This window comes from Clarias gariepinus, chromosome 16 (assembly GCF_024256425.1).
Source record: "Clarias gariepinus isolate MV-2021 ecotype Netherlands chromosome 16, CGAR_prim_01v2, whole genome shotgun sequence".
Taxonomy (NCBI): domain Eukaryota; kingdom Metazoa; phylum Chordata; class Actinopteri; order Siluriformes; family Clariidae; genus Clarias; species Clarias gariepinus.
Window position 1 is genome coordinate 10,301,803 of NC_071115.1, and position 18,879 is coordinate 10,320,681.

Genomic DNA, 18,879 nt, shown 5'->3' on the forward strand with positions numbered 1-18,879 from the left:
TTGTTTTTGAGCGGGAGTGGGCGTGGCCTAGGGCACGAGGGAAAAAACAGGAAGACTCGCTGATGCTGTCACTATGGGGAAGCTAAGCTAAGCGCATCCAATTTTGTCAATGCGGATTGTGTTCGACCTGCACGGAATAAACAGCACGGAAGGTAAAGTTTCGCGGTTTAAAGTTGAATCGTGTTGTCTTTGCTGTTGATTCCAGCATTTTAATGTTATATTAGTGCAATATTTTTAGGTTATTGTGGTAGCCCGATTGAGGTTTGCTAGCCGTGTTGCTTGCTAGTTGTGTTTGAAGGTGAAACACGTTAGCTTGGTGGCTGTTAAGTTTGTTTAAAAAAATGTCAGTGCCATGGAACGGAATTTCTGCCATCTAGTTTAGCGCAGGGTGGATTTAGAAGAAGAAAAAACAAGCGACCAAGAGCCAAACTCTTTGAAAGATTCAGTAGTAAGTTAGCAAAGTTATATTAGATCTTAAGGTCTTGATCTTGTGATCATCTAAATGATGTGATTATTTGAATGAGTTTAATCTGCTGATCATTGGAACAAGGTGTGTTAAATAGATAAACAGTGTACTCCAGGTAAAATAATATGAAATATATTGATCCTTAAGTGTAAGATTTTACAGTACTGTCTGTCATTTAGATCCATATCGTGAGAGATCAGCATACCATTTCAACTCTGATCCTCAACCAATAATATATTATAACTATAATAATTTGGCTTTACAGAGTAAGTCTTACAAGGTAGACTGTATATATATATATGGTGAATACTGTCCTCGTATCTGTTAATCATTCGTGTTGTATGGCCAACAGTCCAGATTTAGAGTTGCTGGACAGAGAGGAAGGCACCACCCTAATTGGCACATTAATAACACATATAATAAACAAGTGCTCGGAAATGCTTTGCTATGACATTTTATAAAAAGGCAAATGTTTGCGTATCAGTTCTGATTTCCGAATATGCAATAATGACAGAAGTGTCATAGCATGATTTTTTGGAGTGTGTTTATTATGTAATAAAGCTACACCCGCCCTGGTGAGAATATAGGTGCAGTTTCTCTTAACTCTCCTGTGTATTTCTGACATCACCTGGAGTCATGAACCGGGCTGAACACCTTTGATGCACGAATGCGATGCGTGTGGATTTTTAAAAAATGCATTTGATACATTGTGACGTGCAATAAGAAATGATCGATTCTTAAACTTATGATGACGTAGTTACCAACAAAGTCCAGGCTTTGTGGAGTGAGGAGGTGCTCAGGAGGATTTCGTGTCGTCTTTTGTGGTGCAACTCGTCCCTAAAAAAAACAAAAAACCGTCGGTTCATTAAGCAATTTTCAAGTGTTAAAGTCGTATCTAGGGTGTAGATGAAATTTTTGTCATGGTTATACTTTAGAGTTTGTGAGTTGGTGTTACTACGAGACGAGCAGTTTGATCAGAGCGGAGTTGAGACGCGGAGTCGAGGCAGCAGAAGCAGCAGCAGCGAGGAGAGGAGAGGACGAGTCTACACACACACACACCACCTCCTTTCTCGCTCTGGAAATATGTTCAAATTGCTCGGAAATTGGTCTCCAAAATCTTCGGACTCATGGTGAAGAGAAAGAAGATCTCGGGAAGCGCCGAAGAGCTGGAAAATGGGTAACGGTTCTCGCAAAACACTCACTTTAAATAGAGGTCGAATGTGCGAAAGATTTTTTTCTCGTTGTCGCTTGTCGTTTGTGCAGCGCGCTAAAGTCTACAGCTCGCCCTCTGAATGTCGGATTAAATTCCGCGCAACTCAACTTAAACGCAACTACCGCGAAAAGGCGGGCGAATTCAGACAAAACCGCGTTGTTTGGGTGAAACTAGAAGTGTCTAAAAGGCGAAAATTCGACGCGGAGATTCGGGACAGTGAGAGGGGGATTTGAAACAAACAGCGGCGGCCATGTTGAGTTCAGCAGAACGTCGCGTCTCCTAAGTTAATTCCTCTATTTTTTGTTGTTGTTGGTTTAAACGCAAAACCTCCTGAAAGCGTCTGGATTTTATGATTTTTTTTTAAAATGTTTTGTCTGTTTCATCAGGATGACAGTGGGCCAGCAGGCCGGTTCGGGAATCGAAGGCTCGAACAAACCCATCCGAAAGCTCGAAGGCTGTGAGGAAGAGGAGAGCGCGGCGCGGACACCGAGCGAGCAGCCGAGCACAAAGAGGGACGGCGAGGAGGCGCCGAGTCCGCTCGCCTCCGGGGCATCACCGAACCCGTCCGGAGCGCAGCCGAACCCCGCGGGCTTGGGCTCCCCTCCGGCCGCGCAGGACCAGCATCACTTCCTCCGCTCCAGCGTGCGACCGCCGAGCAAACGGATCCGCAAAGACGGGCCCTCTGTGAACGGACACGGCGGCTCGAAATCCAAAGGTAGGGCGCAAGATCATCACCAAAAAGAGGAGAAGTAATTAAATAAACTAAGTGACAAACTAAAACACACACCTCCTGTAATGATTTCTCGTGTTACCAGGAATTAAGACTAGGATTCCAGATTAAAACAGAACTAGTGGGATGGAAACTATTTTACTGTGACTACAGCATCCTCGTTACATCATGGCTCAGGAAACTGGAAGGAGTTTAAAGAAGTGTGGAAATGCAAAAACACAAGAAATGCAGTTGTAATTTGAATCACTTTAATTTGTTAAATTATATATATTTTTTTCTCTTGTTTTGCAACACACTTTCCGAAAAACAAACAAACCCACTAGTAGTACCCTTCATTGTCACTGGGGTGTTCCACTTGATGGTGCATAGTTCTATCCCTTTATTATGTTGTTGTTTTTTTCCCTCCCTGGAATTCTGGATAGAGTGTATTATTAACCATGATGTAAGTGTATTATTAAAAGATTTACTTTTAACCTAAAAGTGCACTTGTATGTAAAATAATAGAGTTCTATAAAGCGTGCAGAGTAATACGGTGTAGGGAAAAATCAACATTGCAACACTTTTTTTTCCCCCCACCCTGGGAAACTGCACAATGCCGAAGTCACTTAAATGTCTTTATCGTGGTTGCATTTGAATTACCGTTTGGACTCATTTGCAAAAAAAAATGTTGCATGGTATAAAAAATATGCATAGTAAAATACATTGTTTTTATTTCTGTTGAAGTGCTGCAAAATAGATTGCGAAATCATTTCATTTGGTGTGTGATGTTGTTTTTTCTTTTGTTAAAAAAATTTTATTTAAAGAACTTTTAGAGCAAAGCAAAATAGACATGTGATGCATTTTTAAGGGAATGTTTGGCTGCATGGTATATTATTGTGTGGTCTGGGGTGGGGGCAGCGTTGTTGGCTTCTTTCTCCAGGCATGTTGTTTTTGGACCAGCGTAGTGAGCAGCAGGTCTAGAACACCTCATAATGACTCCCCGCTTGCACTTCCGGACAAGCGTGTATGCCAGGCGATAGATATACTTTACGCTGCGTGATAAAACGTCATCGTTTGTGATTTATACTTGCTTTTACTTTCATTCTGTTTTTTTTTTCCTTTCTTTTTCACAAATATTAATTGGTGCACATTCCTGTATTTATGTTGCTCATCTGGGAACAATATTTAGAGTTTTTGTAAATGATGATTAACATTAGGTGGATAATGTGTTTATATGTTGGATGTCATTACCAAAAAATTGGTGATTTAATTCCCCAATCTTGATTATTAGTGGAATTCATTTATGTTGAAAAGAGGTCATGTTTAATACAACCTGTATTATATGTACAGCATTTGAACGTGTAACTGTTCTGCCTAAGGCGTATTCCATATAAACAGTTTTATTTCCAGTTAAAATACTCCTATGGTCTTTATTGGAACTGACAAAATAAACACGTTCCAACTATAGACGGTGGAAATGTTTCATTATTTTTAGTCCGTCCCTGGATATTTTGGGATCCAGGCTATTCTGGAGCTCCTACTTCTTGTGTAATGTTGAACAACAGAAAAAGAAGTCCCAATCTCTCACTCGTTTCTTTTTTTTTTCTTTTTCCCCCCCTCTCCTCCAGGGAGTGATACGGTTCCTACTGTGTCTGCATCAGGTCATGCAGGCTCAGGAGGAGGTGCTGCAGCTGGAGGGAGCTCTCGCTCTGCCCCCAGGAGCCAGGGCCCGGTAGAGAAAGATGAAGGAGGAGGTAATCAAAAGCGTGCACGTAGACAATGGGAGTCGTGGAGCACGGAGGACAAGAACTCGTTCTTCGAAGGACTATATGAGGTAATCTGTTAACGTCCCTTGTGTTTTCGTTCTTTTAATCCGCAGGAATTTATTTGTAATCAGATTATTGGTACATCGATGGTTAATTATAGAATAAAACAGAGCGAGGGATGATGTCATAGAAAAATAATACCAATTTCAGCCTGTGATGCGTCCCGATGTTCAGTAATTTAACGGACTTTGTTTATAGTATCGCTTGGTGTTGAGGAACGTCTATAAGTAAAGTTCTTGTTATTGTAAATTAATGTAATTAATGTAACGCTAGTGTAAACGCTCATCTTGTCTATTTTTCTCTCTTCTAGAAATTAAAAATACTAATAAACATGCAAAAAGAAAGAAATGTTGCATAGAAACCAGAAATCGTAAAAATTCTTCTGTCTCATGGTGGAAAACCTACAAAGCTCTGGCACTGGAGACTCCTTCCCTAAACGTCTTACAGAAAACTACCATATCAACGCTTAGACATTTTTCTTTCTTATATAACACATTTTAATTTGATTTAGTCAATATTTTGACCCCCACATGCCATTGGTTACTATAAACAAATATAAATAAATAAACGTACTAGTTCAAGCATTTTTATATAATAGAGGTATAATTAGAAAGGTTGCGTTATTCCGAATAGACTTTTCAGAAATGCTGCTGGTATCAATATTATTAAAACGCTGCCTGACTCCATTGTTGCACACAATAACAAGTATCTGATTTTTCACACCCATGTTTTATTTACCATCTATTTCTGAAATACACATTTTATTCTTGCACTCGCTCACCTCCTAGATCTTTTGTAGGCTTTAAAAATATTTGCTGCTTGGCCCCATTATTAGCAAACCAAAATGTGCAGTGTTAAAATTGATGACTTGATATAGTCGCCATCTGTGATTAACGCTGATCGATTATGGTAAAAATCTTAACCATTATTATTTTGGTCAATACTGGGATTACGATCGTTTAAAACAATAGCTCGCTGATTTCATGCATTTGGTAAACTTTTAAATAAGACTGTTTTCACATTGGGGCTTCAGGATCGAATCAGATAAATAGGACGATTGTACCTGAGAATGGAAGTAGATTAGGGTTGAGATGTGATGTCATCAGTGCCTCCCAATCTCATCTTCATTCTCTTCTCTTGTATTTAATGTCAGCTCACAAAGTAAGTTGTGCCACCTTCTGTATCATGGTCTAAATGCTCAAGTGTACTCGAGAACAGAGCAAAATAATGTGAACACTGGCCAGTGAGGGCATGGGAAGAGGAGAGCGATTGTTCCTGGGCACGGTACAAATCAATCGTGCTTAAGACAACCTGGTGTTTTTGACAGTCAGGATAAACACCACTGCCTGAGTGAGAGTAAGGTTGGCGAGGGAACGAAGGCACACACAAGATTTGATGGAATTCTAACACAAAATGAAAAGAAATGCAGCACAATAATCATTTAACCCAAATTGTCTAAGTGCAAAGCCCTACCTGTAATTATATAAAAAAAAGTATTTTTCTCTCTTGCTTAATTTTTCATTATGTTTTTTTTTTTCCCTTCAGCATGGGAAGGACTTTGAAGCCATACAGAATAACATTGCTTTAAAGTATAAGAAAAAAGGCAAACCTGCTAGCATGGTGAAAAACAAGGAGCAGGTTCGTCACTTTTACTACAGGACCTGGCACAAGATCTCCAAACACATTGATTTCAATAGCGGTAAGTCCCAAAGGCTTATACACACATTTTTATCCATGTGATTTTTTTCTTTTTTTTAATAGTCTGCTGGAGCTGTTTGTGTTTTACAGGCATGTTAAGAATGGAGAGTTAATTAAGATCAATCTTAACGTTAGTCAAGATCATCTGTTGAATCGCAGCATCCAGCTCAGTTTTGATTAGTGATTTGTGTAACTGAGAACCTCATCTGTACTATAATGAATCACAAACAAGCCCGTCTCCACTGTTTAATTTTATTTTTTTTTCTCTCTCTCTCTCTCTCTCTCTCTCTCTCTCTCGATCTGTTCCTCAGCGTATTCCCGCACACTGAAGAAATCCTCACAGGAGCTTTATGGACTCATCTGTTACGCCGAGCTCAGAAAGAAGGTCGGAGGCTGTAAGTACTCCCTGCAACGTTTTTCTTAATTGGGGTGGACAGAGTCCTTGTTAGTAGTGCAAAGCTATCACATAAAGTATCCGGCTGTTAGTAATAGGGTAAAACACATGGTAAAACAAACCTAGAAGGAAAATGTCTTCAATTATAAGTATCTGGTGCCACAGTTTACAGCTGAAAGGTTGGACAATGAATAATAATCATATAGCTTTATTTATGTGTCTCATTAAATGTCATATTATATAAAAAATTTTTTTTTAAATAAATACATTTTAGCCAATAGACCAAGTTGTACAGTACTATATATTTGGTACTACCAAGTAGGTAATTGACATTTTAGGATGCTACCTGCATTAAGATCCTAAGATTGTTTTGTTTTTAATTGAGCTAAACAGGACATAGGCTGCACAGAGTATTGTAGTGTTTTTACTCGTAAGCGAGTATTGTAAGCGAGTCCAAAATTCAGTTTTTGTTCATGCACTTGTTTTTTTTGGGAAATGGATAGAGATTAAGATCCCCGGTCCCATTAAAATAGTGCGTGTCTCTCGTTAATTTAAAGGGGAAAAAAATGCACACATTGGGAAACCTTGATTGACATTGAGGCTAAAGAAGTAATCGTTTGGTGAGGATTAGGATTTTTCAGTCACTGATCACATATCAGTGATGCATCTGTAATCGCTTTCTCTCTGTTTCCTTTCCTTTTCAGTGATGGATGACAAGAACGTCGCCAAACTGAATGAGCTCATCCTGCAAGGGTAAGTGTATTTAAAAGTGTCTAAGTGTAAGATCAAAAACATTACAATTGAGTGTATCTAACTTAGGTGTGTTTGTGGTTTTGTGTGCGTGTGGTTTTTAGGGCCACCACAGTTCGCTCTAAAGGCAGGAACCTGAGGATCAAAGCCCCCATGTGTCGTGCACTGAAGAAACTGTGTGACCCAGATGGTGTGTATGTGCAAAAGAGAAATGGGAGCAGTGTGTACAAGTGTGTGTTCAGCTGGGAAACTTGTGAAAGACTATTCTGAAATGGAGGTCTAGGATAAAAAAAAGTTTAGGTGGCTACAGTGCTTGGAGGGTGGTTGAGGGGTTGTGGAACTTATGTAAGAATTCCTTGTCCTTAGGGTTACAGGTTATGTGGTTGATTGGGATGAGATTGAGAATGTTCTCTAATCTGTTCTCTGTATTTCTTTTACTCCGTCTTATATTCTACATCTCAGGAGTAAGTGACGAGGAGGACCAGAAGCCGGTTCGGTTGCCCCTGAAGGTTGCAGTGGAGCTGCAGCCACGTAGTAACCACTCATGGACCCGGGTTCAGAGTCTGGCCCATAATCCCCGCCTCAGGTTTGTCTCATCTGTCTGACGCTGTTACATAGAGCAGTTGTTTTTATTTTTTTCTCATGTGAGCAGTGTTCTTTGAAGGTTGAAGGATAAGTAAGGACTAAACACAGTGTAAGGAACTGCAATAGGAAAATATTCTGGACTGATGCAAAACACAGTGCCTGTTGTTGATTCTTATCCAATAAAATCATTTTTTTTACATTTATTTATTTTTTATTCCTTGGATACCATGGCATTTTGCAATTAGGATTATATCCGTTTCATCACAAAAGAACAGCAAGTAATTCATCTTTGGTTATGTTTATTGTTATTAGTTCTAGTCCATGGTATTACTGCCTCTATTAATTTTATATACAGTATGTGTATTTGTAGGTATATATACACATACATGCAGAGTCCACCAAAAATGTATACACATTGCAGGAAAAGAAAAACTTGTATAAATATTTTAATAGTAATTTTATTCCTACAGTATATGTTGTATATTGATATACATAATAATAATAATAATATGATAGTATGGTAATATTAAAATAATATACATCATCCTGAAGTGTGTGCATATTTATATAAATTTTTTATATATTAATAATAATAAGAATCATCATTATTTCTTATTTATTTTATAAAAAAAATGTTTAAGTTACGTTACTCAAAAGAGTTTTTGTAATACAAAAATCTAAACGATTAATAAACGTTGTACCGGGAGTGACTTGCTAAAATTCTTGGTTGCATCAGAACTAGGTGGCCATATGACTGTCCATTTTGCACACACCCCCCACGAAAATTATTCCAAATACTTGGCACAAAACGTAACCCTTCCGAGTTACCCACGCCAAACCCCTTTGACTCCCAGCTTGCTCGTTTTGAGCCCGCCTTTAAAATGAGATGCATCAGCTTAGAAACCCTGGGAAAAATATCCTGTTTGTCAAAAATGTGTTTTTTTTTTTTGTTTTTTTTTAAATAAGGCCCCTAACTCACTCCGAACTCGCTGCATAAAGAATAAATTACAGTGTAGAGGCAGTGAATCAGCAAAAAAACTGTCTGCGCTCTCATGCCTATGCTTGCCTAATTTGTACACACCAGACAAAGATTCTGGTCTCCTGCCTCGTTCATGTTTTAAATAAATTCATGAAAACGTTTGGGAGTTAAGACAGTCAGTTTTGGACAGGATAAAAACTGGAATGCACTACATGGACCGTCTTGTTCTGTTCCTGTTAAATGGTTAATGATGTCTGGAATGTTTGTTTCAGGATGGTCGTGGAGTTGCACAGGAAAGTGTCTACTCTTATCGAGTTCCTGAAGCAAAAATGGGCTGTTCAGGACCAGCGAATTGTATCCTTTATTTGAGGAAGTGCGTTTTTTTTTTTTTTTTTTTTTTTAAATGTTGCCATTTCAGTATTTTGACTAAGAAGTGTTTTGTATGTATTGTACAGTTTTGTTTTTCATAGTGGATCAGTATTGGGCGAACACAACCGTGATATTAACAAATAATGAATAACAATTTATTTTTTTCACCATGCCATTATTTATTTAACAAAAATAAAAAGCGAAAAACATGTGGGCAATGCTAAGCGCCCCTTTTCTGCTTTCACAGGATTTAAAGCGTAAGTTGCAGCCAAGTGCTGCTAATCATACGTACTTGATTAACTGATCAGCAGCAGCTGTTCAGAGCTCTAAAAGCAGAGGTTTGCCGGTCTAGAGCATTCAGGTGTGTGTTAACACAATGCCAGGACAGAAAGTGCTGTGGTCTTAAAGAAGCAAGTCCTGGTGCACATTAATTTGAAAAAGATTATAAAACGATTTGGAGTTCAAGATCGCAGTGAGAGATTTATTCATTGTGAATTCACAGTAAAAAGCATTTAAGATTGTTGCCAGTGGACGTCCCAGCACAATCGCCCCAAGGTCAGACCGTGCAATGTTCAGAAAAATACCAAAAAAACAAAAGATCTACATCTCGGACCCTGAAGCCATCAATAAGCATGTTTAAATGTTAAATGAAAGCACAATTAGAAGAAGACTGAACAAGTAGGGTTTGTTTGCTAGGTTTCTGCCTGTAAAGAATGTGGAAGCATGAAGGAACAAATCACAAGACATCTGGAACAATGTCCTAAGGACAGATGGGCCAAAGTGGAGTTGGTCTTACACAGCATTTCAGCAGAAACACTTCTGAATTTGGGTCTTGCAACAGGACGATGATCTGAAGTCTATATCAGAATGACTAAAAAAAAAAAATAATAATAATAATAAATTAAAGACCGGGTTCTATTAGCTATTGAGCCATATGGGTACATATTGCCCACGTTTTTTCTTTTTGGCTTCATTTTTGTTGACCAAAAAAGTAAACCAGTGGCACCAGTGTTGGTTGTCAGGTTGTATTTGCCCAATACTGAGTGAGACCTGTTAAACTCTGACTCAAAAAACATTAATAAAATTAAAAGTATTAAACTATTAAATGCTCTACAGACTGCAGAGCCAGAATTCTGATTCAGTGTAGGAATTTTAAGAACATAATGTTTATAATGCTCTTATCTTCTATATTTATCTGTATTGTTTTCGTTTAAGCCTTGACTTAAATTATTCTGCTTGCATGTTTAGTGTTTAGAGTGGAGCAGCTGTATTTATCAGTTTAACTTTTTTTGGCAAAACATGGGGAAAAATACCCTGACATGGGAAATGATCAGTATGCAGTTGTTGACCTTGATGTTAAGGACAGTGCAGGTTTAAGGCACTGAAAGATGACCTGTGAGCAATAGCTGAAGCTGTCTTTTTAATTCTTTTTTTTTTTCTTTTTCTGGTTTGTTGTATCTAATACAACATGCAGCATCTGTATGACGTTTTCTTTCCTTAACCTTAACGTGTCCAGCTTAAAAGTCTAGCCGAACGGGAAGCACTAGAAGGCGTAACGATGCCCGGCGAGTCCGAAGAGCTGTTCCTTTACCCGTCAGAAAGCAGCACAGTTACCGTCTTACCTGAAGTAGCACGCGTGGTTCACTCCAAGGCCACCTGTACTGTGTACTGGCAGGAGACCGGGCGTGGTCGACCAGGCATCCGAGACCTGCCAGCGGCCCAGATTCTAGGGATTCAGCCCGTCCGAGGGACGGGGAAACCAGGGAAGGCTGTCTCTGGAGGTGGAGACGTAAAAAGAGCTGATGGACAAATACCCGAGAGTTCAGAAAGCAGCAACTACACTCCCAGAGCAGAGAGCACTTTAAGCATGCCCCAAAACACTACCACTTCTTCTTCTGTCACTCCATCTTCTACAAGTTTCCCGCCTTTACCAGGACAGGAAGCCGGCGGAACTGGGAATTCTGATTCCTTGGGCACGTCTCAGTCCCCGATGTGTTCTAGTGAAGTGAGTAAAGATGTTGTCAGTCCAGGAGAGCCCGTTCTGATGGACCACAGTACAGAGATTCCTTCAGCAGGTGGTGCCTCAGCAGATGGACCTCCTCCTGATCTCCCGGGTCGTGTGGAGGACACGTCCGTGACCGGTCGCTCGCCGCAGCAGATCCGCGAGGACGGCTGGAGCTCACAGGGCTCAGAAAACGTCACCCTAGCTGAACTCTACCTCATGATGGGCAAGCCCGGAAAGCTGCAGTTAGAATACGAGTGGCAGCCGAAGCCCCGTCCTTCATCCCTTCCCACCACTCACAACGTGCTCCGGTGCCTCCTCAGACTCGTCTCCTCAGAGGTCAACCCCAAACCTGTAAGTAACCATGGATTTAAGCTTACAAATGATGGCTGCAGGTTACATTTTGCAAAACATACATTTTGTCTTTTGCGCATATTTTTTGATTTTCTTCACTGTTTCTGTTCTTGCTGTCTATTATCCCAGGCTTCAGACATGTGTTCAGTAGGGACATCTCCTATCAAGCCGGGTCAGGAAGAACAATCCCTGACACCGCCAGGCAAAACCCAGGCTGTGGGAACTCGCAGTCCCAACTGTGGGCGGCAGCAACACACAGTACGCGGGAAAACACTGCCTAATGCCGCTGGCTCAGGTACAACACATCAATATGAATGTGAAGGCATTTTTAAATGTTCAGTTAATATGATTCATCATAGATGGTATTTAAATGTCAAAAAATCACTCCCTTCAGTAGGACGATCTCGATTAATCAGTCAGTCAGACCCGTAAGAGTGGTTTGGAATCGAGACAAGGGTGCACTTAGGCTCATGTGCTAATTCCGGTTGTTGTCTCCACAGGCGGCCGGAATCTACCACGTTCACTGTTGGTTTCTGGCAGCGACGGTGACGGGGGTGTGTTCGCTGTTCCGACGACACTGCCACCGAACAGCTCCCGACACGTACGGATGTTTTCTCCCAATAAAGAGGCGGAGCTGGCTTTCCGTCAGCAGCTGGACTCGATCAGTGTGAGTACTCACCTGCATTGGAGCAGAAAACTAAACGAATGATCTGTCATTAATCGAGACTAAGCATGCTAACTCTAATGTGATTCAGAATCACACTCTTTGTGCAGCATCATCTCACTATGCACCTCAATCATGCATAGTTTAAATATCTAAAAGTATATAGTATAAGTTTTAATGCTCCCACAGTATTATTGACTTAATCACTTAGTTTTTAAAGATCGGTTGTCTCTAAACTAGCCGGTCACATAAACCGATACTATTGTGATTTATGGAAAATACAAGAGTCAAAAGCCACATCAACATGCCATTGCTATTCTGGGAATATCACCAAGTCTTATTAAAAGACGTCAAATTTGCAATATGCAGTTTTTCTAAATCAAAACCACATGGTGGGGGGGGGGATGTCTGCCAAAAGCTTCAAAACAACAAATCTAATTTGCCATTTAAGACAACACGCTGTGAATAATCTGTGTATGAGAAGTTATCTGCAAAGGCAGCAGCTAAATCTGAAAAGTGAGTCAACCCTCACTCACCAACCTGTAGCAAAAGCCCTAAAGCTCCTCTGCAGAGAGTAAAAAGACTAAAACCATTATTACAACGATAATTATGAGAGAAATAAAGAGCGGTTCGTGTTTCCGGCTGAGGCAGCTTGGGATTGCCGTACCTCTCCATGCATGCGGGCTGACGGTGAGCGACTATTCAGCACGGCTGCACTCAGTCTGGATAAAAAGAGGAACTGATTTTCTCTTAAAAAAATCACAAATACTGATATTTATATATGATGATGATATATTTATTGTCTGCCTAGTTCCATTTGCTTCACGTCTTATAATGAGCAAGTATAGTAGGACAAGCACGTTTTGTGAAAAAGGCATTTGTGAAAGCCTCTTGATGCTGGTTAAGGAATGTCAAATTTTTGCTCTTTATTCGACCATAGGTTGGTTATTCTATTGTTTTCCAGTTTGTTTATAATCTACGCGACTTATCAACGATGTTGTATATGGTGAATTAATATTAGTAGTAGCTTGGCAACATCAGGCCAAGCTGCTACAAAGTGAAATAAATTTTTCACTTCACTAACAGTACTGTTTTTTGTTTTTTTTTTCAGTCAGACATTTTCTTCCACAGGGCACGAAAAATAGGAAGGGGCCGTCCACTGAGGAAGCCACTTGTTGTGCAGGTACAAGGCCCCCACGTATAATTTTTTTTATTTCATGCGTCAAAGTTTTTTTTTTTATTCCTAAGTAAATCAATCGTCCGCAACCAAAATCCTTCAGCCATTTCTCCCGTTTCTTTCCTGCAGAGAACATTGTTGCCTCGAACAACAGGAGATGCCTCTCAACATGTGTGCTCTTTCTCAATTCTTTCCAGCTCTTCAGCTACTGGTAATATCTTCATCAGATCAGCATTTAACAGATTCAAATACAAATTTGAAATAAAGAAGATGCATCTCAATGGCTTTCTCTTGTTTCTTTCTCTCTTTTTTTTTTAATCCCTCTCTGCATTTTCTCCTCCAGGCACTGGTTCTTTTCGTCCCATCCAAAGTCGACTGTCGTCTTCTCGTCCCCTTGCACTCAAAGCCGCATCCACTACAACAAGTACTGCTGTTTCTAATGAACTGTCCAGTAAGATTACTCCTTTATAAGTTTCAGACATTTGACTCTTGAAAGTGTGTGTTCAGTAGAGAGTGATTGATTTATTTCCTATGCTTCAGGTGCAATCGACCTGGCAGCAAAGTCTGCAGGCATTATCCCAGGAAGCCCGTGTCCAGATGTAGAGGCTCCTGCTGTGGATGCCCCGGCCCTAAATTCAAGTCTTTTGCCACCTGAGCCTACCACACCCCCAGCACCTTCTGACCCTGAACCTGAACCCGAGCCGGATCCTGAGCCCGAGCCCAGTCATGAGCTCCTGCAGCAAGAGACGGAGGTCTTTATCTTATACACACTAAAACCTTAAAGCTGTTGATCCTTAGTTATGACTTTGTTTTTTATTTTTTTAAAACACCAGCTCTGATAGTAGGTTGGTATGGCAATAGTAGTAGTGTCACGTCATGTATATACATGAATGTATTAGAAAAATCAGCAACTTGATGACGATTATCATCTAATTCAGCCTTGTTTTCTTTTTCCTCTCTGCCTGTCACTGCTTTATTAGGGTTCTTTGCAGAACGGGGTCCCTCCTCCATCTCCAGAGGGTGGCGACTCCCTATTGGCACCTCCTAGTGTCGCATCTCTATTGGACATTTCACTCCCTGGCCCCCCAGACGAATCCCTCCCTCCTGGCGAACCTCACACTCACATCAGCGACTCCATTATCGAGCTTGCCATCAGTTCTGCACACTATGGTGGGGGTAAGTGAACTCACTTCTGGTTGTTCATGAAGACATTTTTTATTTTCAGGTTACATACACAGTAGCGAGGAGTACACAGTTATTAAAATTTACAACACTTGAGATGAGAGGAAAAGAGAAAGTTGTCTCACAATGCGCTGGCGCATGGTATTATGTATACATGGGGCGAGTCAAACAGTAATATTAGCCGTCTTGCAAATAATTAATTCCAGTCCAGTGCGAAACTATATGTAAGCAAAGAACGAGGATGTTTATGACGATTGGAATTTTTGTGTATGTTTAGATATATTTTATTTCTACTGACCTTGGTTCAGTACCCCAATGAAGTCATTTCCATTAGATATTTCGAAGTCAGGCAGAAATGGACAATGAATGACCATGATTTGCAAAAATTTGTTTCTTCGCTTGCTCTACAAGGTGCACATTCAAGTCTTTACACAATGCATGTTAAGTTTAAATATGTATATATACAACATCCACATTTACAAGAAGTCAATAGGGAGATATCCCCCCCCCACACCCCTTTTTCGTTGGGTACCTGGTTCTTGTGTGAACTTATTCACTGGGCAGCAACAACAAAAAAAACATGGGGGAAAAAATACACAACAGACATCCTGTATAGCAATTTGTCCACCCCTGCCATTATCTATTTTTGCACTCCTGCTGCAGTTATTTTGTGCTACTAAGCTGTAACATGTTGAGGTTTGCTAACAAATGCAATTTTAATTGTGTGGTTTTTTTTGTTGTTGTTTTTTTTAGCTTTTAAATCCTGTATTGTGTTTGGCTACATCACAACGTTGTTTCAGGTGAGACTAATTTCCTAGACAAATCTCTCACTGTGCCTCTGTCCATCTTCCCCAGGTGAAGGATCAGCTCTTTCTCCCCCTAAGGTCAATGGGAGTGACAGGTCAAAGCTTCTTCCCTCCCTCCCAGACAGTCCCAGTCATAGCTGGATGCCTTCACCTATGCACGATCCCCAGTGGTACCCCAGTGACTCTAGTGACTCGACTCTGGGCTGCCTGCTCTGTAAGTTTCTGTCTTGTACATACCAAACCATTTTAGTATTTTGTTTGTTTTTGTTTAAAGCAAAGTCTCTCATGACCACTGAAACCGAGATCCTTAAAAAGCTTGTTAATTGTGTTCATTTGTAATTCGTTGCACAGAAGTAAAAAACACTTCTGACACTATATACTTTAAACTAACCATTTTTGAGTGTTGAGGCGAATTTTATTTTAGGCAAACTCGAAACTTCCAGGTTAATTTTATATGCAAATCTTGTAGACCTAAATTTAGAGTTTATAAAATGCATGGAATGGAATTGTAGAATTATGCAAACAAGCCTCACTGTAGTTTTCATAATTAGAGAAGTTATGTGATGCAAAATGACTCCCTAAAATTGCACAGACTCGTGATCTAATCCGAATTCTGCCTCTGTTTCCTTCGCACAGCAAGTCTGGTGTCACCAGATAAAACCCGGAGGACTGTGCTACCCCCTGCAGGCCCTTCCAGTGGTACAGCCTTACTCGGCCCCAGCCTGCTTGACAGTAACTCCCATGATTCCTTTCAGGCCCGTGGCCTGCCTGATGTTGTTGAGGTGAGAGGCAATCTCACTGGATATTCATACACATTACATCCTCAGTGATAAAAGTGACACATGTATTATCTACCATGAATATTAAGGTAGCATAGAGTTTGGTACATAGTATAGCTTCATAGGATGTAACCATTAAAATTTACACGTTCATAGCATCACACATAAGAATTAAGGTGTGATTAGTTGGTGAAGCTCATTAAAATGGGATTGAGACTACTGGTGGATGAGTCCAGTGTAGCGTTGAAAGGGGTATCTCTATTCCAGTTTCTTTCGCAGACCAGAAGATGATTACTTTGTATCAGCTTTTATCCATGTCCCTGGTAAAATGCTAAATTTAATCTCTGTAACATGATGCTACCACCACCATGCTTCATCTCAGAGGTTTCATCCATATGAAGGATTTTTCTATTTTTATTTATAAATTTTTTGGCCAATCTTGGTCCAGGAGATCATTCAGAATTACCTTTGGCCCCTTGATTGCTTTTCTAACTAATACTAACAGGCAGTATATATATAACAGGCAGTGTTGTTCCTTTGTCATTTAAATAAATAGATAAATAAATAAATAACCTCATGATCGCTGGTGAAATAATAAACTACTTGAATGTTTTACACTAATGGGAACTCTCATTGTTTAATTAATTATTTTAAAAAAATTATTATTATTATTTTTTTTGTATAAAATTGAGAAAATCCTCGCAGCCGGACGTCTAGAGAGAGAGCTCTTTCAAATGGGAGGGATTCCCGGCTTTACATTCAATCAGGGTCATCTGTAAGCTCACGCAAGCGAAAGGAGTGGATAGCGCTGTCCTCCGAGTGTATTACACCGCTCCTAACGGTGTGTAAGTGAGCAATTCAAAAAGATGCGGTCGGCTGGTGTCACATGGTTCGGAGGAAACACGTCTTCGGTCCTCCCGACTGAGTGGTAGTAGTAGCTTAATGTGGCAGCCCCCTAGTGACAAGGAGGAATTGGACACGACTAAATAAATTAAATTAATCTGGGGGGGAAAATGTAGAAAAGACTAGCACAAATTATACAAAAAGTGGAAAGGTCAAAGGGAGTGAACATATAGCAAGCATTTTAAATACCTTTACTGATATGCAAAGTGTGTCTGTAATTGGTTGTTTTACAATATAAGCTCTTGAGCGAGTAGCTAGAATCCATGATTTTTTTTTATGATGCCATTTTATTAGTAATTTATCTGCTTGTCCAGTAATGAAATTGATACACATCATTATAACGAATGTGACCGATTGTTTGTGCACAGGTTACACCATATTCATGTTTGTGGCCTTATGGCAAAAGTTATTAACATTTTTATAAGCCACATAAACATTAAGAAGAATATATCTGCCTAAAGGTTGATGCATTCCAGGTGTGACTCAGACTTTCACTGCTTGTCATAGCAAAAAAAAAAAGGGTGGGGGGGTTTGATTGTAGACTTTGGACAATAATAAATGCAGAATGGTTATGGGAGGGAAAGGTTTAAATAATAAAGTGAAAATATTCCTTGAGTTATGCTGATTCTAGCAAAAATTTGTGCAAATGCTACAAAGTTGCGACTGAACCATATATTTATATTGTTATAGACTTGTTTTAATTCCTCTTCGTCCTTCCTGTTTTTCCAGGTTGATACCCAGCTGGCCTGCATGATGAGCGAAAGCAGTGTCGACTACATCGCCCGCTTCAACGACCTCGCCCAAGAGCTGTCTGTCTCCGAGACAAGCCTCCCTCCTCCATGAGCCTGAGGCAAAACTTCAGGAGGAGCTTTTTATATCACCACAGCAATGTGGAAGGACACCAGTTCCTCGGGGGGGGGGTGATGGAGAGAATGTGTTTCATGTGATTCACCTTGTGGGAAGTGCAATAAAAAAAAACTGTCATGATCCGTGATCATCGGGATCAAATAAATGCGTGTATGGGTGTTTGCCTGCCCATCGTTTCGTCCGTGGAGTGCATTTCACGCGCCACGCTTGGGCCACTTTCTAAACGAATTTGTTTACAAAGCAACCTCATGTATAGAAATCTGCCATATCGGAACAAATATCGCCTCTTGTTGTGTCTTGTCCTTCTTTTTGTCCGTCCTACTCTGTTCTGTGTATGCACGAGTGAGCCAAGGCTACGGCTCAGCCGTTTTGTCTGAGTGACATTGTTTCTTCATTGATGCAATAGATCTGTAGATCTGTCTCCGCTCATCATCCTGAAAAAGCCATGAGTGTGTACATAGTACACAACATCCATGTACAGTCTGTCTTCATAATCTATGGCTTCAATCTGATAATCTTTTCCAGATTTTACTCAAATTTACATAAAACACTGATATGGAGGGTTTATTTTTTTTTGTGTCTTGTCATCATGGGAATGATTAAAACTAATTTGAAACAACACGAACAAAACGCTAAAGGAAAATAAACGGCTGTATTTAAGGAGCAAATGTATATTTAACCTATTACTTTAAGAATCCCTAAATTAAATAATAAAGTAACTGATTGCTCTACGGTTTGATGTTTGACCTTCAACACTACCTTTTATCGTATGCAGTTTAATTGAAGCCAGTAATCGATGGTTGTGAGCCTTCTGTCTGTGATGGAATGAATGTTTTGAATGTAAATAGACCATAACAGATTTAAGCATTGACTGTGCTTTTATAACATGCTGTAAATTATTTGGATTATTTATTAATTTACGTGTTGCAGCTGTTTTTTTTATTATTTTGGAAGGCATCAAAGAGCTTATTGCAGTTGTTTTGGAGATTTCTGCGTTTGTATACGCAAAAGGGTTTTATGCCGCAGTGTAAATATAAATTTCCTACAAAGCTGTTTTTTTTTTTCGATTTCCTTATTGTCTCCTTGTCCTTTATGAAAAAGGTAATAACAAAGTGGTAAAGTGATAGATGGATGGATAGACATAATTAGTGAATCT

General features: G+C 39.9%; 1 protein-coding gene across 4 annotated transcripts; it reads left to right on the plus strand.

The window, feature by feature from the left end:
• Positions 1–49: 49 nt before the first annotated feature.
• Positions 50–18,774, plus strand: cramp1 (cramped chromatin regulator homolog 1). 4 transcript variants are annotated; one of them, XM_053514932.1, is made up of 21 exons: positions 56–152; positions 1,402–1,643; positions 2,066–2,394; positions 4,017–4,222; positions 5,760–5,913; positions 6,224–6,307; positions 7,011–7,059; positions 7,161–7,246; positions 7,519–7,642; positions 8,893–8,974; positions 10,506–11,345; positions 11,475–11,640; positions 11,846–12,012; positions 13,121–13,192; positions 13,316–13,397; positions 13,530–13,637; positions 13,727–13,938; positions 14,167–14,362; positions 15,224–15,388; positions 15,811–15,956; positions 17,586–18,774. In XM_053514932.1, exons 2-21 carry the CDS (start codon positions 1,594–1,596, stop codon positions 17,697–17,699), a joined length of 3,432 nt encoding a protein of 1,143 aa, XP_053370907.1. In that variant the 5' UTR covers positions 56–152; positions 1,402–1,593; the 3' UTR covers positions 17,700–18,774. The 4 variants fall into 4 exon arrangements, with proteins under 4 accessions (XP_053370908.1, XP_053370907.1, XP_053370906.1 ...); XM_053514933.1 differs by lacking the exon at positions 1,402–1,643 and having other exon boundaries at positions 50–152; XM_053514931.1 differs by lacking the exon at positions 56–152 and having other exon boundaries at positions 1,148–1,643.
• The last annotated feature ends 105 nt before the right edge of the window (positions 18,775–18,879 follow it).